Source organism: Rhipicephalus sanguineus, chromosome 2 (genome assembly GCF_013339695.2).
Source record: "Rhipicephalus sanguineus isolate Rsan-2018 chromosome 2, BIME_Rsan_1.4, whole genome shotgun sequence".
In the NCBI taxonomy this organism is placed as follows: domain Eukaryota; kingdom Metazoa; phylum Arthropoda; class Arachnida; order Ixodida; family Ixodidae; genus Rhipicephalus; species Rhipicephalus sanguineus.
The window spans coordinates 48,895,329-48,922,893 of NC_051177.1; the positions used below are offsets into that span (position 1 = coordinate 48,895,329).

At 46.6% G+C, this 27,565-nt stretch overlaps 1 protein-coding gene across 1 annotated transcript in view; it reads left to right on the plus strand.

The window, feature by feature from the left end:
• Positions 1 to 27,077, plus strand: part of LOC125757341 (uncharacterized) — a 48,130-nt gene extending 21,053 nt beyond the window's left edge. The window contains exons 6-7 of the mRNA XM_049412827.1: positions 26,240 to 26,503; positions 26,988 to 27,077. Coding sequence (XP_049268784.1) covers positions 26,240 to 26,503; positions 26,988 to 27,077 — 354 coding nt within the window. The remainder of the gene's footprint in view (positions 1 to 26,239; positions 26,504 to 26,987) is intronic.
• The last annotated feature ends 488 nt before the right edge of the window (positions 27,078 to 27,565 follow it).

Genomic DNA, 27,565 nt, shown 5'->3' on the forward strand with positions numbered 1-27,565 from the left:
TAATTCAGTGCTTGAACTCGTTCCGTAATCACCGTGGATCGCTCACCGCGCTCTTTTACGCACTTACGTTAAATATCTCCGACTGGAATGCTAGAGGTGTGAAGTCGCTTACGTCAAAGAAGGAAGCGGCACATGACCGCTTGCTCTCTTGCTGCGCGTCATTCTGTGCGCCTGCAGTGATCACATTCTATCCCCTTTACTCTCTCTATTCTCCGTTTCCTCATCTTCAGTGTATGGTAGTAAGCTGCACGTTTGTCTGGTTGATCTCCCTTCCGTTCCCTTTATCGCGCTTTAGTCTATATTTATTAAGAGAGGGCGAATGCAAGACATACCCACAAATCTAATCTTCCTCCTCTCAACAGAGTGCGATGTTGGGCGAGTTGGTGCGTAGCTTAATAAAATATTTATGGCGCAACTGAGACAACCAAGGATACAAGAGAAGACAGGATAGGGCGCCTTATCCTCTCTTCTCTTGTTTCCTTGCTTGTCTCAGGTGCGCCAAAAATATTTTATTATTCCTCCTCTCAAGGTTTTGTGCAAGCACACGTACCCTGGACAATATAATCATCCTTTTCATGCGTTCTGAAACAAGGGCTGTGGCAACGCGAGAAAAACCTTCTTCTAATAAGCGCTTCAGATGCACTAGCTATTTCATTTCTTACATCTTTTGAATGTCTGGAGGCAAAGTTCAGCAAACGTTTTAGCGACCTCTCATGCTTTTACGAATAAGAATGATTGCTAGGACACAACAATGTAACGTATAGAAAGGGATGCAGTTTTTCAGATACAGTTCTTTAGGGACCGTCAATCTTTAGTGACAGCCGATCTATTCGCAGTATGCGAACAGACATTAAAATGTTGCAATATCGAGAGCATCATGTATCTTATGTTCCACCGAAGAAAAAGATTGGGTTACCCTATCTCCCCAGGTATGTGTCTCGTGCGTTTCCAGTTTCTGCTGGGAATCCGCTGTTATTCGAGCTTTCTTTACTCTAACAGCTTTGTTAAGCGGATTACTTCGAAGTATAGAGCTTGCCTTTCCGTGCTATATGAAGTATTGCGCTATGCGCAATAATGCCTGCTATCGTATTTACATAGTGCGCACACCAGGGGTCCTGCGGCATTTCAGAGAACGAGATCCCTCTCTGCTGGATGTTATAAGCAACGGTCTCCACATAACGCGCTTAGGCAGAAAGCTCCTGAAAGAGGCAACCTCTCGCTGCCTGGTCTCACTACACGTCGCTAGAGCTTAGCGCTTAGGACAACTTCTGGGCGGCTAACACGATTACACCGAAATACGAGACCCACTGCGAAAGTAAAGCTTTACGAACTTTCGGCGTCACGGTTTTCGGCGTCCCGGTTACAGTCACAAAAAAGTACGTAAATGCAAAGCACTGACCAAGCACCCTTCAAGGGACATTCAAGCTCGCTTCAGAGATGAAAAGGTGTATAAGAAAAAGTCGTAGCTGTTCCGCCACTAACGCACTACGCGCTTAATGTACCGTACATGTGGTGCATAACCCATGTGAACATATCTGGGTCGCAACTGACGAGCAGAGCAAGCGCGGTGTGCGCGTTTTACAAAGTTGTTGAGGATACTACACGAAATGGCCCGTTGAAGAAAATGGCGAGGCGCGGTTTTTATTCGACGTATATGCATCGAATCTTTTTTTCTCTTGTGGATGGTTTTGGATGATTTTAAATGATTTTTGATGAGAAATATTAAAACGAGAGCCTAAGATGCCTCATCAAACACGATATTGACCGTCGGCGTCGGCGTCCCGTGGCGTCGTCGGCGGCGTCAACACGAGTGATACAAAAATAATCATCACGAGATGACGTCATCATATGACGCCATCATGATGTCATAGATCGCCAAAATTTGTGACATCACTATGACGTCACAGAACGTGGTGTCACGTGATGACGTCATCATTTGACATCGTCGCTTTGTCAAAGGTGGGCCGATCACGAAGGCATTGCAAAACAAGCTGAAGTACAGAAAGCTTGCCATGACTCCGATCCTGGAAGCAGTTAAAAACCACCTTAGGCAGAGAAAATTTTCGGAGGGTTTTTTTTTTTCTGTTTGCAACGGCCACGAACTTTCGCAAAACAGCATGTTGCGCGTGATTTCGTTGCATTATGAGTGCACTTCAAGCACGGCGCAGCAGAACCTTCCAGGCAATATAAAGAATGCTAATAATGTAATATGAGAAACGTGCGGGTAACTGATGCGCCAGGAACAGAAACACAACCATAAAAGAATGCTTTGCTTCTTGAAATTTCATTTGGAAGCATTGCGATAAATCAATATTCCTTTTCCCGGCACATTGACGCTGCTGTCGGTTGCGCTTTCTCCAAAGGACACTGACCATTTGTGGGAGTACGAAGCAGCCCCTGGCGGCGTTTGTTATTATTAGTCGTTATTAAAAACTATAAGTAAAATAACTGCGACTTATACGCTATTTGTTTTGAATATATAAACCCTGCAAATGTTTTAAACATCGAGACAGGTGGAGTAGTTAAAGGAGCTGAAGCGGAGAGGAGACCGAGTAAAAGGAATGTGAGGAGGAGCCGTGTCAGAACAACCTGAAAAAAAAAAATGTTAGACTAAGCTATAGAAGCCTGGCACAGCATATCGGGAACAGCGACAGCGTCAATTCCCAATGCCGTAGCGCATCCTATCGCCAATTATTACCAACAGCCTGATAAAATCTTCGAAATATAAATCTTGTCTATGGCGCTGGCTGAAAAAGCGTAATGTTAGGGTGTGCAGGATCAGGAAAGCAAGCCAGTTAAAGAGGTGAAGGGTACAAGAGTAAAATCAGTCATTCAATAAACATAAAATTCCTAGCTTCAACCGTAGCCATCGATTTATATTTCTTAAGAAGGCTTTTTTATGAATGTTCGGAAAACCGGAAGTAAATGCTCGACTGGAAGTGCTTGAAAGAGAAATGGGACTGTCACTCGGTACTCGTGTGAAAATAACGGTTGAAAGTGTTGGCTGTAATTATTTATTCCAACGTGCCTCCCCTTAAAGCTACTGTTTTTGTTAAAGGTAAGATGGTTGTACGCGCGATAGAATGTTGTGGACTGAAACACGTCCTCTTTAGAGCACTACACCACTCGAAGAACAGCCGTTTCGTACAGATAAACGTATAAAGAATCGACAAAACTCAATTCTTAGAAGACCAGCGAAGGCACTTACTTACGGCGACCCATTAGCGCCGCACAGTCCGCGCTTCAGGATACTGAATGCGAGCTGTTTTCGTATGCTCGCAAGTTAATACACTCTGCTTGTACTAGCTCGTAAACTCACTTCTTCAGCTCACTTACTCACTCCTCGTTAGCACGACCGCGATGGTGTCATCCGCAGACCACTCGAGTACCGTCCGCATCACTCCGGTAATTAGTTTCGCGTGGTCTTTGAGGCCGCAACGCCGCTAATGAAATATTTTCTCCCGAGTGGATTGGTCTTCCCCGCGATGCTGCGTGACTCGAGACCGCCTGACTTTCCGGCCCAACTCTCTCGCGTCACGCGGGCTCCTCGGTAGGCAGCCGTGGTGGTTAGCATCCCACTTCTGTAAGATGTCAGTAAAGTTAGGTAATGGTTTTCGCTTTCATTACCGCAAAGATCAGTGTTTTTCGCAGTTACATTACAGTTGCCTATGCTTGCAAGTTGATTCCACCTTAAGTGTACCATGAAGTCATCAAGTCGCTGACGAGCACTGGTGAATTTATGAGTATGCCAACGTCGCGGAGGTATTCTAATTGCGCCTTTTTTTTAAGCACATCGATACCTTATTCAAATATATCTAACCTCATGTTGCGTACGGTCGACCCCATTTCCTTTTATCTTCCACTTTGGGTATAGCATTAATCCTTTGTTGAACTTACAGCCCGCTTGGCATAACCATAAAAAACATTTAGTTATGTAGCAATTATGTCGGCTTTACATATAGCTTCAGAAGACCTCTCGCGTAGAAGTATCCTTCTTTATTACTGAAGAATAATTTAAAAAGGAGGAAGGAGATTTAGCCATCCTTCAGTGGATACTGATAGTCCTTTTCAATTACCACTAATAGAGATAAGAATGTAGCAAACGATTTGCAACGAACTGTTTGTAATAAACGCTACAAACGAGGAAAATCAACAAGATTGAGTAAAGTAAACTTAACGATGTCCTGGTGCAGACAACTGTTGTACTGTGCATGTGTACTACGGGAGTCGAGATGGATGTAGCCACGTTTCTAGCAAAGTTGCAGCCCTTACCTGAGCACACCATTGCACATAATGGACATTTTGTAGCATACATGTAAACGAAAATAAAAGATTTTCTTCCTAGTTCTGAAATGACCCTTGGGCCCTGGACATCACTCTAATATACTTCCTATATGCCGACGCCAAATTCCTTAGTGCATCAAACAATTGGTAACAACCTTTGCCTGCGGCAAGATTCGTGAGCCGAGTTTACTAGCCTTGCTTCCTAGACTAAGCTGCAACGCTTCTGAAACATGTTCTGCTGGCATCCTACGTGGGAACTGATAGGAGCAGTAGACCCTGATGCGTGGGTAGGACTTTGGGAATGGATGACTGCACATTATTAAAGTTCCCGTTTCCCCGAGAAAGCTGAGATGAAGCCCATCCAAGGGGCCCTTAGGAAAAGTTCTCTGCGCGAGGTTTCCAAATCTAATGAGCAGGTTTCGTGTAGCTCTGTCTTCAGCGCGCCCTCATGATATATGATGTCGCCAGTGAAAGAGTTTTTTTTTATTTTCGTAATTCTTTCTTCGCGACCACTCTTCAGATCATCGAAAGAAATTGTGCAAAGTGACCTTTGACAGTACAAAGTGACCTTTGCTATTTACGAAAGAAGCGTTTGAAGTTGCATATCACTATGATATAATAAAAGCAGTAGGCAAGCGATTGTAGCCGATTCGCTCAATTTATCTTTATAACAACTAAAGGCTCGTGCACACCGAAGGCGGAGCGGCCGAAGTGGCAAAAGCGGGCGAGCGGAAAGCGGAGAAAACCGCCTGAAGCAGGCGGATTACGAGGCGGCTAGCCCCTACCGCTCGGGGACCGATTTTTTTCCGCCCGCCGAAGCTCTCCGCTTTGGCGCAGCCAATCAGAATGCCATGCGACGGTGGCGCTAGTGTATCTTAGATGTAAACATCCGGTTGAGATAATGGAAATTGCGTCAACCATGTCCGAGCGAGCGGCCGTGTTCTGCGCTGATTCTGCGCTGAACTTCCTCAAACAGCTGCGGAATAAACGCATGTAGCGGGCACCTTGAACAACACCTGCAACTCATCATTTACAGTTGCGCACACCACTAAAACACTAAATGAATTCGCATTAGTTCATGATAGGCACTCGCTCTTTGTATTCCATGTCGCGAGACTGAAGGCGCGGCAACAAAACGTCAGCGTGGCCCATGGTATCTCGTTGGTCAAAGGCGGGACGGACCCACCAGCCACGTTGGCGACGTGACTTTTCACGCGCTGTCAGCCGTTCAAGATGCGCCACTAAAGAAACGCCAAGTATATCGTCTTCTTCGTCCGAACTTATCATCATTGACAGGCGCCAGCGCGCGAAGCAGCTGAGGGTCGGCAGTGGCGCGAGAATTTCCGCAGCCAGCTCGAGAACGTTGGCGCTCTAGTGGTAAGAGGCGTGCGCAGGGTTCCTCATAAGGTGGGGGGGGGGGCGAAGGTTTATCGCAGCGCTCCCCCTCCCCCACTATGAAGTCAATGTACGAGGCAGATTTGCCCCCCCCCCCCCTTTTAGGTGAGTAGGGGGGAAAATGTATGAGGCAGACATTGCGCCCCCCCCTCTTAGGTGATTAGGGGGGTGCCCCCCCCCACCACCCCGCTGTGCGCACGCCTATGGTGGAGACGCAATGCCAATGCCACGTGCGCAATGCCAGGTGGCTGGTGGGTCCGTGTGGTCTGAACGCGGACTCGCCGCCTCGAAAAGCCCTCTTGGCCGCTTTGCCGCTCCGCCTTCGGTGTCAAGAAAGAGCTCGTGCCGCATAAAATCTGGTGTCGGCGTCGGTGTAGGCGGCGCTGCAGTTGTGGGGGAGAAATCGCGGTGGTTGAAAATAATAAAGATCAGTGGTTCGACTCGGAATCGAAGCCAGGCATTCTACATGGCATTCAGGAACGGCGAATGGGAGGGCGTCTATCTGCATAAAGCAAGTACAAGAAACGTTGCACGTTTGACCGAGTTAAGACGCCAGCCCAGGTTTCACTCTTCTTGCGACCTCGCTCCTTTACAAGCTTCACTTGTCATCGTTACCGCTTGCACAGACCAATAGAACACTCCTACTGGATATCACACAATTCACCGACCAATATGTTTCTCCTTTACCCGAACATTCTTTGTTGCAACACCGGAGGTCAGGTTATATTCAGAATGATTTCCATTTATGGCCTCTCCTATCGAAATCGCCTTGGTGGTGGCGGTGCAAACGTCTTTATTGAAATATTGACGACATCGGGCAATTGGCAAGAAGGTATGACGACACGTGGCTCAGGATACCCGCTTTGCTCGTTGATGAGGTTGAACGGTTGCCCCGGCAACCGTGGGGCCAACCACCTTCTCGCGGGATTATGCCTTTCCTTTTCTCTGTTCTTTATATTTCATTCTTCTGGTAAGGTAAAAGGAATCAACGCAAGACACGGGCGGGTGGTTTTAACAACGGGTTAGCTCGTGGCTTTTATCCCCCCTCTAAAGGCACTTGTGTTGGACCGAAGGGATGAAAAACATCGTTGTGCGCGTGCACGATCCTTTTTCGGTAGTCTGAGAGACGTTGTTGAGAGTCTCATCATAGTAAGCGATAAGCGACACACTCACCACGTGCCGGGAGCTGTGGTAGGTAGAAGGTCAGCCTACTTTGAGAAATCCTATTCGCACGCGTGTCCAAAAGCAAAGGCTCAGAAGTGACTCCGTGGCATGGTTCACGGCACTTTTCCAAGCAGAGGCGTACGAGTCAACATCGCTTGTCGTGATACCTCGACTCCCAAGATGTTTCGCTGCTATTCTTTGTCACGACGGCCACATTTCGACGGAGACGAAATGCAAATACGCCGATGTGGTTTGAATTACGCGCGCCCTAAAATATCTAAGGTGGTCGACATTATTAATGACTCTCCCAGTACAGCGTACTCATAATCGTATTTTGATTTTGGTACGCAGAACCACTCGTATTTTTTCTCTTCAACGTTCAACAAAATTTCACTTACGCTTCCAGTGTTTTCATGGATATTATTGCTTGTTTTCTTTTTTCGTCTCTTTCTTTGTCTCTCTATTTTCTGTTTTGGTTAATTTGAAAGGACACATGAAAAATGGGAGGTCTGGACGCTGTTACTTTACTTGTATTTAAAAAAGCAATTATTCGTATGCCGGTGCCGTCATGCCATCTTGAGCCTCATTCGACAACGAGCACCATGATGCAACTCATCAAATGTACATCAGCCACGGCATCATCAAGAGCTAAATGCCAGACAGTTGGCGCGTGTCCACTGCGCTAGTCGTGTCCTTGCTTGTCCGTCTTTATATTGCAGTGTTTGTAACTATGGATACCTGCACTTGCCACGGCTGCTCATTTCAGTGACAGTTTTATGCTGAGTGGATTTGGTTGCCATTTTAAGCATTTTACTTCGTATCTTTTAGCAGGCTGAAGAAAGCAGAGAAGGAAAGTAAGAATAGCAAGTCTGATGAAATGGAACAGTACTCTCGCCCATTAATTTCACTTCACTGAGCACCCTAAAGACTGTCGACATTGCAGACACTTAGTGCTCAGCATTAGCTCTGAGTTCGCTTGAACGGCAAGCGCTTTTAGCAATGGCTCTGATCTTCAAGCTCCGACCCAAAGAGGATTCTCAAATGACGTAACGATACGACCCTCGCTGGCTATTGCCTCGAGCCGTGACATCCTAACGCAGTCCAAAGTAAACGAGTCGACTTAAAACGACGATTTCCCGTTATGCAGCCCTAGAATGGATCTAGACATGTGCCCTTCAGAACGCGTCTCACACATCTTATTAACTATAAATGTGCCTTGAGTGCAATTACAATATTTACAGCATATAGAGCGCGGTGAAATCAAAGAAAGTTCTCATAAGTAGAACTGTTGCATTAACCAGGTTTGAGTAGCACACGTTCAGGGGCTAGTTGGTGCGTTGTTTTAAAAAGGAACGATTGCGCATGTTTGCAAGTTGCAAGTCTCCGCAAGTGTCGTCGTCTCTTTCCCTTGTGTGCTGCGTCTTTCTTGCGCAAGCCTTCCTTTCTGAGACCCGCAGGTTTGATTAAACGCTCTTAACTTTGATTACACACTCACAAGCAAACTATATAGTACCCATTTCGCTTTAGAAAGACCAGTCTGCCGCGATGTTTTATTAAGCGGCCCTTCTTGAGAAACTGCCCCTGTCGCCACAGGCTGTTATGCTGTAAACGCAACAGCTGCATTCAGACAGCAGTATGTGCTACTCTATGATGCCGAAGAGTGAAGGAAAGTGTTTTTTTATCAGACGGATGACTCGCCATGGTGTCAACACGTAGTGAGCCTGTCGTCTTGCTCAGCTTTATTAAATAGCGCCATCTATTGTGTGTCATCATAAAACAGATAAAGTAGATAGCGACTGCGGAGGGTCATTGTACTGGCTGTTGTAATCCGAAGTGATTTCAATGTTTGATCACAATTGTGCGACGAATGAGGCTTCTGACGAGAACAAGGGTTTTGGGACGAGGATCTGCGCAGTTGTGCACTAGTGCGCGCTACACTATACTATCAGCAAACAAAACATAGAGTTAGCATACTGCACTGAATAATATTTTACTGAAATCATTGGTGACAGTTGACATATACATTCATATATCATCTCGTGCAATGTAAATCATTGTGAGAATTATTGCGTTATCTCGTTATCCTTATTATTTCGTGCAACGGAAGCCGTGGGTGGCAATTATTGCGTTATTTTTGCATATAAGTAATAGTAAAAGCAACTCAGTGTATTTAACAAGAGTGGTTTTCCAAAAGTTTCGTGCACTTCTCTTTCATCAAACTCCAACAATAAAAAATCGTCTCTCATTGTAATTTGCTTAAAGTTTCTCTTGAATAAAGTCGACTGTTCGTTTTACCCAGAAGAGCCGGGTGCTTTCTGCAAGATTGCTACTTTGAATTTTGTGTAAATACCACAAGAAACAGCGTATAACTATAAACCGAGATCGAATACTAGGTATAGCAATAAATGTGGCCAGCAAGAATGATTTAAAAAAAAAAAGATTCATTTCCGCGCAAGACCAGAGAGAGGCTAAGGCAAGTGAACCTGGAAAATGTAAGACGGGATACGCGAACACATCAGCACTACAACGATTCGGTGAAAGCACTTTACGTGATGGGCTTTGACACCTTAGTCGTCGTTGTCACCCGTTGCACAATCGGAAAAAGAGACCCTTGCCAAAGACGTTGACCAAATCAGCTGCGCATTCACATCGTCTTGGCGGTGTTCTCGTGACTAAAAAATAAAATATTATAGAGAGTGGCGTTCCTCTCAAGCGTGGCTCTAGGCGCGTGAGCTAAGCTTTCACTTCGTTTTTGCGTTGCTCGCGCAAATGAAATATATATATATATATATATATATATATATATATATATATATATATATATATATATATATATATAGCCACACTGGATGGCTTTCGCCTCAGGCAAATGCATCTGGAGCTCTGTGTGTTTTTCTCCCCCCCTCTTCTCAGCGTAAGATAGCATACCAGATCTTCTCTCTTCTGTTTAACTTCCCTGTGCTCTCTAGAAGCTAAAACATTAAAAAGAAGCCTCGTATCATGCCCACGTTCTTATGGTACACATTCTAATGCAAAAGTCCTGAGCAATGAGCGCTCTGCGATCGCAGAGATGGCAACGAAGGAGGTGGGATCAAAGCCGGAGGATGTTTAGGCCTACAGCCCGAAAGGCCCTTCTACAGCGAGCACTTAAATACAGCGCTCAGAGTGCATCCAGACGTGGTGCGTTGCCTAACTCCACGCAAGCTCTCGGTACCTTCTCGTGAAAGACTCGTGTATATGGTCGCCCGCAGGCGCATAACGAAGTGAGAGTGCTCCTTTTGCCTTTGACGGCCGCTTCCGACGCGTTCTGAAGGACAGACGTCAAAGTCAAGGTCTCTGGGGCGTGAAACGCGCCTCCAACTGCGCCTCAATCACTGTCAGTCCTTCGGTCTCTTCCTGGATAGAGTGAGAAAGAGAGAGAGAGAGGGAAAGAGGGAGGGAACATCGCAAGTGCAAAATACCTCGTCGCTTCGCCAATCTTCCAGATTGGTCTCGTTGCCAAATTGATCGAATTTTTTTTTGTGACAAAGTCGTGGGCTCCTACATCTTCGATAAGGCAATGCGACATCTGCATATCCTACATACTGCCCGTGCCGTCAAATTGTGCATCATTTTTAAAATATGACGGTACCCAACTACGAAAACTTTAAATCTCTGATAATGTCTTATGAATTGTCTTTCAGACATTTCCTTTTGTTATGATGGTGTTGTTTGAAACGTGTGTGTGTATCACTTTTTACATATGTGTGCTCGTGTGTTTATTTTCCATGTACTACTGTTTGCATGTTTATTTATTTTGTTGTATGCTCGATCATTTCAAGAACTTAGGAGCAGCCGGCGTCGTATTTTGTGCGCCAACATGTCCTTTTACATCATACCAATGAAAAACATTAAATCGTAAGAAAATTAATAATAAAAAGAAAAACTTGCAGGATCCCTTACACATTTGCCTAGAGCGACTCGAAGGCTAAATCCCTTCTCTGCAGTCATCGTGTCTTGTTTCAGTTGTCAGCAACTAGAACATCGCTGAATAGCGTATCATGTGTGTCTACATATAGAGCGGGGGAAAACTACAGAGCCAGCAAGGAAACCCGGCAATTCAGTGTTTAGCGCCTGCGTAACTCTTTCAAAGATTGGGGAAATGAAAAGTTGGCAAAATCTCAACAACAAAATGTCCTGAGTTCGCGCTATGGCACTCATCATGACATACCGACTAGCCCAAGCCGCCACCCGTCCAGCAAGGTATCAATGAAAAGTACGCCGCAGAGCGAAACTTCGTGTGGACCTCGCCCTTGTCTTCAAGCGTCCGTCGAATAAATAAACTTTATCTTCTTTGAAAGCACAGTGATTAGTACTAAAGAGAGAAAAAAGAAAAGATGTGCCATAGAGGCGAGAGCTTTCCAGCGACCCGGCTGCCTGACAGGGGCCTCTCCAGGAGGGATCGGTCCCTTCTACTGCGTCTATGCGTCGGCTGCTCCTGGCCTGCGGCACGACGTCGTCGGCTAGGCAGAGCTTCGTCACCTGCGTGCAGTGCGTGTGGGGCAGACGAAACAATTGAGCACCTGTTGTGTGCGTGCCCAGCGTTTCAAGCACATCGAACCACTTTGCTCGCCGCACTCCGTCGCCAGGGTCTACCCGCGGCTACACAGAAGGACCTTCTGTTCTCTGCCCACGGCCACACCCAGGTCTTCAAGGCAGTTCTTCGCTTCCTTGGGGACACTGGACTGGACAACTGGTCATAGAAGCCGTCCGCCGCGTCCTAGTGTGCCTCGATGTGTGCGCAAAACGCGCAACGAAACGCGCATCAAGGCACCCTACCGCGTCCTCGGTTGAGGTCGCCATTTCTCATCTCCTTCTCCTCTCTTCTTCACATATGTGTTACCCTCTCCCCATTCCCCTACAGGCGCTGAACCATGCTCTCAACTAGGGCTGCAGAAGTTGCGTCTTTTCTCTCTCCTCCACCACCACCACCTCCTCCTCCTCCTCCTGCTCCTCCTCCTCCTCCTCCGAATACGCGGATCTTGCCAATATCCGCATACTCGAAAAAAGCAACAATACTTTAGCCCGAGAATTAATGGAGAGCCATTTTATCAATGTGAAACGGGATATCTGTATCAGTGTTAAGTCAGTGACCCTGTGTAGAGCGGACTCACGATTGCTTTTAGAGCTTGATAGCGTAAACATGCGGTAATATCTGAATATTCGGCGCAATTGCAAAGGCGAATCCCGCTGCAGTGTATAAAAGCCTACCTTTCTTTATTATTCAGAAACCCTAAGGGCCCAGAAGGCATTACATAGGGGGGGGGGGATACAGTTAATGTGGCAAATAAATAAAATACACACTGAACAATGAAATCAGAGTACATGAATAAGTAAACATCGAATGGTGTAAAAACAGCTACGTGTGACAGTATTATAATACGTAAAAAACAATCATAAAGTAATGTTTACATCATCAGTATCACATGAAGCTAATAGAAACAACACTAAATAAACAAGACAAGCGGAACAGCATAAATAAAACGAACCGTAAAAAAAGAAAAAGAAAAGAACATAGAAAATCAGAACTAGTGATTTGAGGATAGAATTTTTCTATTGGCTTCCACTTTGTCCTCGAAATGACTTTAGACTAGTTACAAATGACCCATGATTCACAATGCGCACAATGTCAGCAGGAAGAAGATTCCATTCACGAATGGCGAGGAGAGGTGGGAAGTGAAAGAAATTTGTGCGGGCGAAAATAGGTTCAATTTTATGTTGGTGATCGAGTCGCGAAGATATATGACGAGCTGGCCTGATATTGAAGATATCGTGGGATGACTGATTGAATTGAAGCTTATGAAAGAAAGACAATAGTGTCAGCAACCTGCGATTTTCTAGAGGAGCTAAATTGAGTGAAGATTTGATTTCAGTTACGCTTGATGTTCGTAAATAGTTTTTTGTGATGAAGCGAGCAGCCTTATTTTGTACCGACTCCAGTTTCTGTTTGAGGTAGGCCTGATGCGGATTCCAGACGAAGGAGGCATATTCGAGTTTTGAGCGTACTAAGGTTTTATAAGCAAGAAGTTTAGTTTCGGAGTTCGCCGGATGCAAATTACGCCTTATGAAGCCAAGTGATGTGGATGCTTTACTGACAATTGCGTCTATATGGGTGTTCCATGACAGGTCTGATGACAAATGTACACCAATGTATTTTATTGTGGATACAGAGTCTATGGGCTTGTTGTTCAGCGTGTAGTCGTACAACACGAGGTTAGCCGTTGTCCCGAACGTGATAGCTCTTGTTTTGTTAACGTTAATTTTCATTTGCCAATTGTTGCACCATTTACTAAGATTTTCAAGGTCAGACTGAAGGAAGCTGGTGTCCTGAGGGTTACTGATTTGCCTGTAAATCACACAGTCGTCCGCAAATAATCTAACTGTGGAATACATACCATTACTAATATCGTTAATATAAACTAACAACAAGGTAGGCCCGAGCACGGAACCCTGTGGTACTCCAGATTTGACGTTAATTAACGGAGACAAATGGTCATTAACGAATACGGATTGGCATCGGTTGGCTAGGAAGTTGGTAATCCACCTAACAACCTTTGTATTTATGTTAAGACCTGTAAGTTTATGAACAAGCCGCAAGTGAGGAACCTTATCAAAGGCCTTCGCGAAATCAACAAATATAGCATCAATTTGATGCAAGCAGTGAACAGAGTGATGCAAGTCATTAAATAATTCGAACAATTGCGCTTCGCAAGAACAACCATGCAAAAAACCGTGCTGATTGATGAAGAAGAAGTTATGTTCTGTAAGAAACTTCATGAGAGCAGATGAAATTATATGTTCTAGGAGTTTGCAACAAGTACTAGTTAAAGATATTGGTCTGTAGTTCGATGGGTTAGACGGGTCACCAGATTTAAATATAGGAATTACGCTAGCTTCCTTCCAATCATTTGGGACGCATTCCGTGTCGATAGACTGCTGGAAAAGTGCGGCAAAAATGTCGCATATTGCAGGTTTTGACATTTTAAGAAGCTTAGGGCAAATGCCATCAGGACCAGGAGCGGCATTAGCCGGAAGACGATCTATGCAGGAATGTGTCCCTTCCGGTGTGATAGTAATGGCGAGCATGCTTGAATGCAAAATGGGGACCTCAAGGTCACTTGGAACAGGGGCCTCATCCGTAAAAACAGACGAAAAAAACTCGTTGAATTCTGCAGCAACACGTGCTGGAGAAAGAATGTTACCATCCTTGGACAACGACACCGTGGAATTTGTTGCGTAATTAGGCTTAATAACTTTCCAGAACTTTTTTGTATCGTTACGAAGCATGTTTGAAATGTCGTAGTTGAAAAATTTGTCTTTGGCTGTTGTTATTTCAATTCTGCATAAGTGCGCGTGCTCGCGATAAAGCCTCCAATTTTCCTCAGATGCAGATAGTTTAGCTTTGGAATATAAACATTTCTTTTTGTTGATAGTACGTTCCACATGCGTCGTAAACCAAGCGCTTTGCGTGCAGGTGGTTATTTTGATCCTAGGAATATGTTTTAAGCGTGATCAATTTGTCGCGAATGAGTGCCCGGTTTGTATTGACGTCGCGTTGGTGAAATGATTGCAAAAGGTCGATGGAAAAGGCGGAAAGGTCAGTGATAAGCCCGTCTACATTCGCCCGGTTGTAATCAAATGTAACCTTCGCTCTGTTTTCACGCTTTTGCAGAGCGCATACGAACGCGCAATGCAAGATATTGTGGTCACTGATGCCATCCAAAACATTTACCGAAACATTATTTGGTTCCGTAGTTAATATAAGGTCTAAAAGAGAATCATTACGAGTGGGAGCAGATACGATTTGGTGCAAATCGAACGATGAGAGCTCTTCAAGGAAATATTGACATTCACGTTTTCTTGTGCCATCCAGGCGTCTGCATGATTGCCATTCAAAATTAGGATAGTTGAAATCACGGGCAAGAAATATTGGCGATGTTGGGTACCTGTCTTGAACAAAACTTAAAGACTCATTTAAGTAATCAGGAAATTCGTGAGACGAATCAGGTGGGCGATAGCAGACCCCAATGACACAAGTAGTACGTGCGGGCAGACAAAGAGCAATCCATAAAATTTCGAGGCAGGAATTGATTTCAATAACGCAAGCATCCAGACTATTTTTTACCGCGACCAACACACCGCCCCCTCTCGGTTGAACCCTATCTTTCCTAAACAACAAAAATTCACGAGACAGGGACAATCCGCCTTTTGCATGCCTCTACAGCGCATGCGCCGCTTCCTGGCGGCGACTCTGGGAAATGGTCTGTACGGCGCCGTCGCAGACGCCGCCGCCTCTCTTTCCGCCGCGGCTTTAGCGGTGACAGAAGTGTTGACTTTTGCAGGTGGTTGAAATATATTTACCGATATATCTGGTTCTATTAGCACGATGCCGTCAACATGTGCCGCTTATGGATGCACTTCCCGAGGCGTGCCCGGCAGCAACATTCATTTTTTCCGCTTCCCATCGGTGAAACGCGATCGTCAGCGCCGTGAAGCGTGGATCAGGGCTGTGAAGCGCCAAAATGAAGACGGCAGTCCGCGGCAGCCTTCGGACTCGGCAAGACTGTGCGAAAATCACTTCGTTCAAGAAATGTTGTTACTTAGATGGCGTACGACAAGAACATGTGTCCGCGTTGTGTCCGTGTCGTCACACAGCAGTTCAGTAGCGACGAAAGTCGCGCTACGGCCTTTTTTTTTGTACGATATGTTTTCAGCATTTGGTTTAGAACGTCGACAACAGCGAAGTATGACTAAGTGCGCCTTAATCGCTTCGGTCTCAGCGTAACTACGCTGTTGTTTACTTTGGCGTAAAGGAGTCGCCGTAAATACTGCTTCTAGAACATAATGAATGCCGAAGGGTGTAGTGTCGTGGCCTGTCGTTCACGGGCGGTCAGCGCTTCATTTCTGTTGTCAAAGCACATTCGCTGTTCAGTAAAAACGATTCGCGTATGTTGACATGACTGCCGCGCACCGATTTATAAATCTTGCGGCATTTTGCTTATCTTAGCGAAGTTACAACGTGCGGCCGTTTTTTTTCCAGTCACCGTAGTGCGATGTTCCCGGATTTTGCAGGTTCGCCGTCCAACTCGCCCACGCACCCTGATTTCGTGCCATCACTGTTCGTATACACCGATGAGTTTAGGAGGAGTCCGTACGTGGACGTGGTAGACAACTCATTAAACATGAGGTTGCGCACGTACCCCTCGTCGCGGAATTTTTGTCCTTAAATTTAGTGGTCTGCCGGGAGCAACGGGAACCACTTGCCGCCATAAAGGCATCCAACTGTTTCTTGCTCGGCATTTTCATTGATGCTGGCCTTGTCGTCCATCCGTTGGCCACCGAAAAGTAGCCGCCGGGTATGTAAACACTCCCAGGGGGCTCCATGCCTTTGCACAACACTCGAGGCGAAGCTCTCCGCTCATGTGCCGCAGTCACGATTTGTGCTATGCAGCAGCGGTGGCGGTGGCACTCTATGGCTAGGGTATGGCGGTGGTAGCAGACGCGCGCCGCGACGCCGTGCGGTTTGTTTCTCGTAGTGCCCCGAGAGAGGGCGCCACACAGACATGCAAAAGGTGGATTCAAGTAATCAGGAAATTCGTGAGACGAATCAGGTGGGCGATAGCAGACCCCAATGACACAAGTAGTACGTGCGGGCAGACAAAGAGCAATCCATAAAATTTCGAGGCAGGAATTGATTTCAATAACGCAAGCATCCAGACTATTTTTTACCGCGACCAACACACCGCCCCCTCTCGGTTGAACCCTATCTTTCCTAAACAACAAAAAATTCACGAGACAGGGACAATTCTTGATCAGAAATATCGAGTGACAACCAGGTTTCAGTGCCTAGATGTCTGCCGAGCATAAGAACACAGGTGATCCTGCTTACGAAACAGACTGCGAAAGTTTGACACAAGAATGGGCAGATGCGTATCACAGCGTTCCCGCTTGCGTCACTGGGTTTTCGCGGGGTCTTGACGCTTCGGCAGGACAGTTACTTCGTTTGTGGTATGATCCAAGGCATAAATCGTGTTATCGAGTAGAAGCTTATCAAACAGAAGTTTGAATTTTTCACCGGGTTTTCGTTCGGAACGAGTGAAATCTCGGAGCATCTTCCTAATCAGTTGCATTCTCGGCGAAAAGTCTTCTTCAATCCACACGCGAGACAATTCTAACTTTTTTCAATTTGAATGCATTTTTCAGTACGTTAGCTTTTTCTTTGAAGTTGAGGAATTTCACAATTATTGGCCGAGTATAGCCCGGTCTTTCCTGTCCTATTCGATGAGCATGTTCAATTTCACCAGCTGCAATCCCTAAGTTTTTAGAAACGAACTCATTTACAAGCCCTTCTGTTTCCTGCCATGTCTCCGAGTCTTGCTCAACGATTCCCTTAAAGATCAGGTTATTTCGGCGCATTCTGTTGTTAAGGTCGTCTACCACCAAAGTGGAGTGTTGCGATTGTCTGGATTCTATGCGTTCCAGTTTATATATCTAGTTGCGGGAGACGCTATTTCCTGTTCTCCTTGTTTCTTCGCCTTGAGTCACGTTTTTATCTTTGCAATGTTACCTTATTGCACAATATCAACATACAAGTCCAACAACATGGTTTGATAAGACAAGAGCCTATATAAAGAAAGCATACATGAACAAGCGAAATGATGTTGACATGGAAACAAAGGGAAGGGAGGGTGTTGGGGGGGGGGGGGGGGAGGGACCAGTGCGCTACTTGACAAGAAGCTGCCGAGGACATTGCATTCTATGCTTCTATTTAGACCTCTTCGGTTTTACGTATCCTGAGCCCATCTGCTGAATACGTTGGGTTGTGACAGGTCTTATAGCTCTGTCGCATCTGCTGCAATGAGGTTCGCGTCATGGGTGACAGGCGAACTATCTACGTGGAAATTGTTCTCTAGTTTTGTTATTGACGCTAATAAATAAGATTTCGGCGCCAACAGATGGTGCTGATTTCTCCTTTTCACACGATTGATGCGTAAATGCGTCACACAGTATCCCAAAGGCAGAAAAGACATCGTAATATTGCGCAATTTACACGTTGCAAACACTGCAATTCACCGTCATGTGCCCCCTTCGAATTCACTGCTAATAAAACGCGATAGTACGTGCAATATCGCAAGCCTAGAAAATTCTCTCTCAAAGCAGTAGTAAAGATTTTATTATTATTATTCTGATTTATAAATACCGCTGTCCCTACACAAGAAGTACCAGAGGTGGGTCAGAACAAAACATGAAAGATGCAAGAACGCAGTGGCATGATATAGGAGCTCAAAAGAACACACAGAAGAGGTAAAACAGATTTACAGATTACAGACCAAAATTAAAATAATAACAAATATTGAGTATCAAAATTTGAAATATTTAACCATCGAAGGTAGAAGAACAGAGTTCGCATAATATGTCGGCTTAAAAGAATACTCACAGTACAGGTGCACAGATTGCGCAAAGGACGTGTCACTTGTAACACTCAGGCTGCCTATATGTGTAACTGCTGCGGTCGAAGCCGTGAAATTTCTTCACAGCTTACGGCTCTTTGGGGAAGTGGGGTTACAACGTAAAAAAGTGACAGAAAACCATAGCTTGAAGTACAATATGCACGTAAGGATATGGACACACGTGCCTCTGTTGCGAATCGCAATATGCAAGTATTCTGCAAAATGACCTGGACTTCACTTCTTTTGCGACTTTCAAATTTTCTTTTCGTATTTTGTACATGCTAAGTTTTAACATGCACCTCCTCTCTAAATTGATAGCCTAGTATCGCATAGCTCGAGTAGTCACCCACTTGAGTTAAAGCGATATCGATGAAGGGGTTTCCACGCTTTTTATTTACGTAAGCGCCCACACACTTAGAACATTGAGTTAGCCGAATTTGAGTTTATTTGGAACATTGACAAATATACAAAGCATCTTTTGCTTTCGCCAGTTACGGACTGTGAGCATACGTAAGGACCAAACAAATTTGTACAATAAATTTGGCCATAATTGCAGCAGCTCGCAAAAAAGGAGCTGTAGCAAAAAAAGAAGTGTAACGTTTCGTTAAGGCAAACTGATGGAGATTGAGGGCATCTCGGAACAAAAAGTGCAAGAAAATATCTGTTGACGTTTCTTCTTTGGCCCGTCGAGACCAATGTATGCAGAACGGTGTAGCATGCACAAAGTTACTCAGCGCGAACATTATTGCGCATGCGCACAACATACCTGGAGCGAAATAAACGTGTCTACTAAGGTAAAAGCTTGGGCCAGTTCATTATATGGTACAAGGCAAAGAACACAGGATTCATACGAATAACAGGACAAGGTGCTACTTACAACTGAGGTTTATTGCGCGAAAGAGTACATTAAATAGACAAAATTCCACAGCAACAAAGGGAATAACAGAAAGAGAGGCCAAGAAAATAACAAATAAAAGTACAGTTGGTCAAGTATGATTAGCAGATAGGTAAGCGACGTCCTTAATTGTCAGTGAACTGCATTTAAACCGCACGCTTACTGTCAGGTAACATCCCGTTTACTCGTCTGCGTCTTGTGTCCTTTGCGCTCTACCCAAAAAAATGAACTGCAATAGCGTGCCACACTGCGCTAGTTGGTTTATCTCCATGGTAAAGGTTCGGTCCGTGCCGGCGGCAGGGACCGAACTTGCAACCTTCGAAGGTTGCAGGTTCAGTCTATATGGGGGCCCGGCACAACACCGTGTGCGGGATAGCTCATAGGTCACCGGCACGTGCATTGTTTCGTCGCACTGCGCACGCCTTCTTGGAAGCCAGCCGGCGCTTAGCTTTAAAAACAAAAGGACATTATTTAAACATAATGTGAAAGGAGGAAACCGGGCGGGGTAACTGCCGGCAAATATCGCAAGGCTAGATCCGCCGGTAACCTACAAAATCCTCCTCATCATCATCATCACAAAGAGAAAGAAAGAGAAAGGGAAAGACGAGAGCATAAAGCGAAGCAGGCAGGTTAGCTAGAGAAAAAAAAAACGCAGCTTTTTAACTGTACACTGAGGAATGGGGGTCATTGGAAACAGCGTGATAACAAGGTAAGGAGAAAGACAGAGGGCACAGTTGCCATATGTTATACTGTTATCAGGATGGAGATGACTATAAGAATAATGAGCTGTCATGAGGAGGTTTGCAGGGAGTGCACTTGATGAGCCCTGTCTCGTATGCAGCGCACGACAAATGGTGCACGGCAACATGATCACATTCCTCACATGTGGGCTGTCGTACATCAGTAACGTACGCCATATCGACAGTGGGTGGGCGATCTTGTAGCGACAGCGGGAACGTTTTTGGCGCAGAACAGACGCAGGCAAAGCAAACATCGTGGGCCGCCTACGTGTGCCACGCAAGACGTCAGGTCCACCGGGACAGGTCATAAATATGTCTCGTATTGCCTCACTCTTTGCGTAGGATAACAAGACGTGACGAGTATTAACGTCGTTATGGTTACTTCAACCCACATGGCAAGTTTTGCAGCCGCTCTTCTTCTGTAACGCTAACCATGGTAACCTGAGTAACATTCTAATTCTCTCTTTCTTATTGAACTATGGCTTCTAGAAGCTTCTCTTAGAAGAAACAGGGCGTGACAGCGAAGGTACGCTGATAGCTCGCGGTTGGGTAGACACGTCAGCGTAGAGCTGTCACTCACAATAGCAAGTGTTCTAGTTAGGTGCGTGGAAGAGACAGCGTTGTGCAAGCTCGCAAGGCAACGCGATGAATTATGAGCGTTTGTAGTATTCGCTGCGAGTCAAGGCACTGACATCACTTACCAAGATTAATAAAGCATTGTTGCCCGTAAATAGGCAAATAAAAGGCCGGAAAGACCGCAACTGCCTAAGAACGTCGCATAAGTATTAATGTAAGCACCAAATTTATTATTTTTCTCTTCGCCAAACCTTCACACATGTTTTTAGCTGTCTTATTTTGGTTAACTGCTTTTTCAACCATCGCGGTGATGGTGAATGTGAATCACTTAACGGTAAACTAGAGTATTATCTTTATATGTGGCACCACCATATTGAAGGTGGCACCGCATTCAGAATTTGAAGGTAACACCACACAGCACAAGCTGGCTGTTCACAAGATACGTGCTTCTGTACTATTCTGCAGGGCTGTGCGCGTCGTCTTGTTCATCTGTATGCACTGTAATTTCGAACTACATCCAAGATTTAAAAACAATTACGTAAGCAAGCGCTCGAGCGAGGCAACTGTCTGCAATACGTTGCACGGCTGGGTACGCATGAAGCCAGCAAAATATCATGTTTGGGGAAACTAGCCGAACTTTCCATACTATTCCAACAAGATATCTCTCCTCCTTGAACTATTCGAGTAGTATTTGTGGAACTCACAAAAAGTAACGATTTGCAACTGGGCAAGCGCATAATTTTAAACATTGACTTGTTTAACACGCTGCAAAATACTTTACCTTTGACATCATCTTACTCTGAGTGTCAAGAAGAACCATGGGCGTCGACAAGATTTTGTCTTGGGGGTTGCAAACCCGAGTTGCATCGCGGCTAGGGGAGGGGAGGGGAGGGGAGAAGAAAGGAGTGCTGGTGGGGCTTGAGAAAACGTGCTGATGTGCCCTGGAGGGGTGATCCGAAGTGCATCCTTTGCACCCTCGACGCCCATGAGGAGAACTGACGTGGCCCTCGCACAAGATACTATAAACAGCATGTCTGAAAACATCATTCGACAGCATCGAAATATTCATTGCTTCATTTCGTTTCATTCCATGGGACATCGAACATGAGTTACAGCAACCCAATGAAAGAAGAAAGCGCTCTGACGCTCTGGAATAGAAAAACATTAAGCACATGTCATTTGCCATAATTATGAGCCCTTGTCTGAGCACGAGAGATAACAACACAGCCGAGAGACGACGTGCCCTTCACAGGGGACACAGCTGCCGCGTTCAGTTACGTGAGAGCACTGTCGAAAATGCGACAGCTGTCTTCTATATCGCAGACGTTGCTCAGCGTTCTCTTAGGCATTATGAACTCGAGAAGCACAAAGTCAGTGCATCAGAAGCAATGTGCAGCTGGTAATGGTCACTGTGATGTGAACGTCGGCAAAGACGTGTTCATCGCAATGGCATGTGCCTTTTTAAGCGCGTTCAGCCAGCAGCCTTTTGCATGAGGTTCGGTGCGCGAAACCAAAAAAAGGCTCAAACATAATGACGGCCCACGCAATGACACGAGGTCAAGGGACTGACAGCACTTATGGAAACCAGCAAAGCCGCTTCTCCCGTAAATATACGACTAGAAGAAAAGCACGGGAATAGTGTGACAATTCTCAGTAATGACGGCACCGCTACACTAAGTGCCCTGTCCAAGCAAGAAACGTTTGCGCACCCAATTCCTCCTGCTGCTGAATGTCGTTTCCTTTATTTCCTTTCTTTTTTCTTCAGCTCAGCAGCGGTCTTGTAAGCAGCTTTCGTTTATTGCCTGTCAGGAAAGTAATTAGTTTTGTCGGGGTATTTAGGGGGCTCACGGTAATGGTAACATCCCTTCATACAGGCATTAACATATTTGCCTGTTTGTACGTTTGTTTCTTCAATCTTTTTTTTGTGCTCTACCTTGCTGGACGGTTATGTTCGCACGTTCCTTAAAATTAACTTTTCGTGGAATATTAATCTCTTGGTGCTAATTTCTCGGCTGTATTCTTCGTCCGTCTCGATCGTTTTCGCATAAATTGTTATTCGCAAGAGCTGCTGCCGCTGTAACACATGATGCGTAAGGCGCGTTCGCTGCAAACTTTTCTTCCAGCAATTTTTTTTTTGTGGTACAGTAAAGACATAACATAAATTGAACTTGGAGTTGGATAGTTGGCAAGGAACAGGCCAGGGCACGTAAACTGCGCGATCACCGGTTTTATAAAACGAATTTTGAGACGATGTTTATCTTGGTTTACTCAAGCATAATAACCTTCACCTTTGTTCTATATTTCCTTTCAATTTTTCGCACGAAAACTCGCGCTTCCCAATCTTAACCTGATTTTGTTCATTTGTATCGCTATGCTATGCGAAGCACCCCGACACAATAACTGTCTACGGCTACGGTACGGTACGAAGAACTTTATTTAAAGATCCGGAGAAGTGCCACCCCTTAGGGTGGCTACGGCTACGGCTAAGTTTCAAAGAATTGTTAAAATGCCTGTTCGTTCAGTAGGCTGGCTTTCTTGTGTGGTTTAATCACCGCTCATTATTCTATAATTCATTATCTTCAAGACATGATGCCCTTTGCAATGGAGAGAAAAAGAAAGATACAAGAAACGGCTAGACTTTCTCCGTTGTGGTAACTTTCCTTCACGTATATAAAAACTTTATAATGTTTACGCTGATCCACGCGAGTTTGGGTCAGTGGTTAGCCTGTGGCTTAATATCAGAGCACTGTACTGGCTTGCTGAGGAAAGCGGATTCAAAAACTAGCCGTCTTTGCAAGTCGAATCACTAATAATGTGACGCGGTATATGGGCTGCCCTTCAGTGAACCTCTATTGTGCCAATTTATGTCATTGTGTTTGGGCCCACTATTCAAACAATGTAGCCTGCCTCGGTTTTACAGAGGTTACGGTGCTCGGCTGCTGACCAGAAAGTCGCGGGTTCGATCCCGGCCACGGCGGACGCATTTTGCCGGAGGCGAAATACCAGAGGTCCGTGTACTGTGAGACGACAGGGCACGCTGAAGAACACCACATGGTGGAAATTTCCTGAGCCCTCCACTACAGCGCGTCTCATAATCATATCGTGGTTTTCGTCCGTAAAACTCCAGGTATGATTATTCAAGTATCCTTGGTTCCGCTAGGTGCCGCATTTGAACGACCGAAAACCGTCCTCCAGAATTTATCCAGCTCTAGTTACAATCAAACACGTCATATATCGGAAGTTAATCTTGTCTCAATATCTATTCCGACACACGCTGCGTACAGCCTTCGAGCTAGCGCACCTGGATAAAACAGCGGGCCCAGAGGGAAGCGTGAGAGAGCCATCTTGCCTTACGACGCACCTCAGATACTACACTATGACGCGCTTCGATGGATTCGACACGGTGTGTCGCTGCATTGATTCAATGCTAATTGAATTCAAAATTTTCGCGGGATGGGTGCTGCAGGAAATCTTTACCTGCCTCTATTCACGTGCTGCCTAGTGCGTATCGCTCACGCCTTCATATCAGGCAAGACTCGCATTTATAATGCGATAGGCTGCAAGCGACAACTATAAGCTTGTCAATTGAAAGTGTGGGTATACAATTTCTAATAGAGTGACGAACCAAGTTCATAATGCGCTTTCGGAGTTGGTAAACTTAGGAGTCAGAAACACGAGGCACTGAAGTGTAGCCTGAAAAAAATTCGGCAAATCCCACGCGTTGTGGGAATCCGTTTCATGCGAAGCAGTTAGCGAATACTTCTATGCTGTATTTTAAGGCTTTGAGCCAAGCGTTACGAGGTGGATCGACGTGTTTTTGTAAGTGTAGTAGCTGTGTGGACATCGTGGGCTTACCAGGCACATCGACAACACTGGCGTTTAAGGGTAACTTATGGTGCGACGTAACGATCAGGCCTCACGTTAGAGTACATGCGTCAGTATTATCGAAACTAAGTGCACTTTATGGTGCAATCATAGGGATATCATCGTAACTTTCGTTAATGTATTCCTCCGGTGCCAAGCAATGCTTCAATATTTTAGAATGAATACTTACCAACTAGCTCAGCTCTTTGTCATTCTAAGCTTCATTATAGCTGGTTGAATCATAGGAATAAAAATGTAATGTTTATTAGACTATTATAAAATCGGAGCCATCACTGGAACCACAGACGTCAATCTGATATGGCGCCTGTACAGTAGGAGTACATATGTAATGTACGTTGCTTTCTTGTAAAATTAGATAGCCAACACCACCACCACGATTGGCGTTGCACCGATATTACGCCTGTATAGGCTATTTTTCCAAACCAGTTTATAGACCTGGCGTGGCTCTGTGGTAGAATACCTGGCTGCCACGCAGAATGCTTGGTTTCGATTCCTGCTGGGATCTTAATTTTTATTCTTCGATTTCGTTGGATCAATCCTGCCGGTGTCGGTTTTTGCGAACGCTCTCGCATTTAAATTACCAATGTCTATTCTCGCCGTTCCTGGGTTACATATAAGTTGTCAATCACCTGTGGCGCATACCCGTACACCGCGGCCCTTGGTAAGCGGGTATGTGCCACACGTGTGTGGAGGAAAGGGTTTGACGAAGGAAGCTTCTTTGATGCACTCTAACATCGCCATTTCTTTCGCTGATGACTAGCGCCACCTACAGCACATCAAGCAGGCCTCGTTCTCACCGTGTGCAAGACTAGACACTGCTTTCTTTTAATGCTGCCATGTGCCGACCGCTTTCTCCGGGCAAATGCGTACTTTGTGTGAAATATGTCATGGCGAGGAACAAGGGCAATGTCGGTGTGCACGTGAAATGTTTCAAGGCTTCCACACCCGCATATAGCATCCCTAATGCCCAGGGTCCTATATGTATAGGACGGCTTGAAAACCAGTGTTGCGTTTACCTGGCAGTACATAAAGAACTTGTGCTTTCTTTTGAGGGTAGAAGTACACTTTTTTGAAGAAAAATATTTTTTTTGTATTTTTTTTCTGAGTTTGGGCATATATGGTTTAAGGAGGCGATCAGAGAGCACCCAGACGTAGGCTGATAGATAGATAGATAGATAGATAGATAGATAGATAGATAGATAGATAGATAGATAGATAGATAGATAGATAGATAGATAGATAGATAGATAGATAGATAGATAGATAGATAGATAGATAGATAGATAGATAGATAGATAGATAGATAGATAGATAGATAGATAGATAGATAGATAGATAGATAGATAGATAGATAGATAGATAGATAGATAGATAGATATGTGGCGACACAGTGCGCACAAACCGGCGCAGCCTCCGCCTCGTCACTGTCTGGGCCGGCGTGACACGGATGCATGCTACACCACGCTTCCGATCAAAACACAGCCACGCAGTTTCGTCGGAGGCTTACGTCACCACTACCGGCTATATAACCCAAGCTACCAAGCTTGGTTGCATGTTTGTTTCTCTAACCTTTCGAAGCGCAGCATCGGCATGCTTGCCCTGCTGCTGCTACTACGTTAATAAACATCATTTTGTTTTATGTTGGGATCCGTCATTCACCGACCCGCATCCCACATCTGGTGACCCGGACGTGATTCGAACACGCAACCTTCTGAACACGCAACCTTCCGCAACCACATCTGGTGACCCGGACCTTCGAACACGCAACCGGCGCTGCACCACTGCCACCGAGCTCCGCGGCCATGTTCCAGCCTGCTGAAGCCTGGCAGCCACAGTTCGACCCGCCTCTGCCACCGTTCCGGACATACAACCTCGAGTCCTGGTTTGAGGAGTTCGCGGTGGCGTTGGAGCTTAACGGCATCTGGCTGCAGGCATTCATGTTTGAGGTACTAGAGTACCACCTTCCGCGTGACCTCAAACGCAGCCTCACCTACTTCGCGTGGCGCCCTCGCCCTTACGATGACCTGCGGGACGCCGTGCTCGAGTTTTACGGCATCGCACCCGCCGCAGCAGCCGTGGCCGCACCCGCCGCAGCAACCGTGCCCGCACCCGCCGCAGCAGCCGTGTCCGCACCCGCCGTAGCAACCGTGCCCGCACCCGCCGCAGCAGCCGTGGCCGCACCCGCCGCAGCAGCCGTGCCCGCACCCGCCGCAGCAGCCGTGCCCGCACCCGCCGCAGCAACCGTGCCCGCACCCGCCGCAGCAGCCGTTCCCGCACCCGCCGCGGCAGACGAGCCCCCGGCACCGCCCGCGACGGCAGACGAGCCCCCGGCACCGCCCGCGACGGCGGACGAGCCCCCGGCACCGCCCGCGACGGCGGACGAGCCCCCGGCACCGCCCGCGACGGCGGACGAGCCCCCGGCACCGCCCGCGACGGCGGACGAGCCCCCGGCACCGCCCGCGACGGCGGACGAGCCCCCGGCACCGCCCGCGACGGCGGACGAGCCCCCGGCACCGCCCGCGACGGCGGACGAGCCCCCGGCACCGCCCGCGACGGCAGACGAGCCGGCGGCACCCGCGGCAGCAGGCGAACCCGCAGCAGCAGACGAACCCGCACCATGGCCAGTCGGAACTGTTCCCCAGCCGATAACAACCGGCTACACATGTGGCAGGGACGGACCACCATCATCATGGCACCCTGTCGGCGCCCCTCATCTCGACGGGCGGCAGTATGGTGTCCTCTGTGCCCGTCGCGCCCGCACCAGTCACAGAGAGCGTGCAGATCGTGGTGAGCAAGGTTCCGCAGACTCCGGCAGTGACTCCCCAGCAGCGCATACAGGCTTTGCTGGCGCACGATGGCAGCGTCGTACTGCACCCTCGCGGCAGCACCCTGTCATCCATGACTGCGCCGGCACCCTCCCCGGTACTGGTGGCCACGACGGTCCCGCCTTCGTCGACGAGCGCGCCCGGTGCGACCTCTCTCTCGCGGACCCACTCGGCCCTCCCGGAGCGTCTCTCCGCAGCCCCGCCCGTCAGCCGAACGGCTCGCAGAATCCACGCGGTTTCTCGATCCGTCCTCTACGCCACTCTCAGCCCCAACCCCCAGGAAAAAATTGAGCACCCGTTCGCCACTCCGTG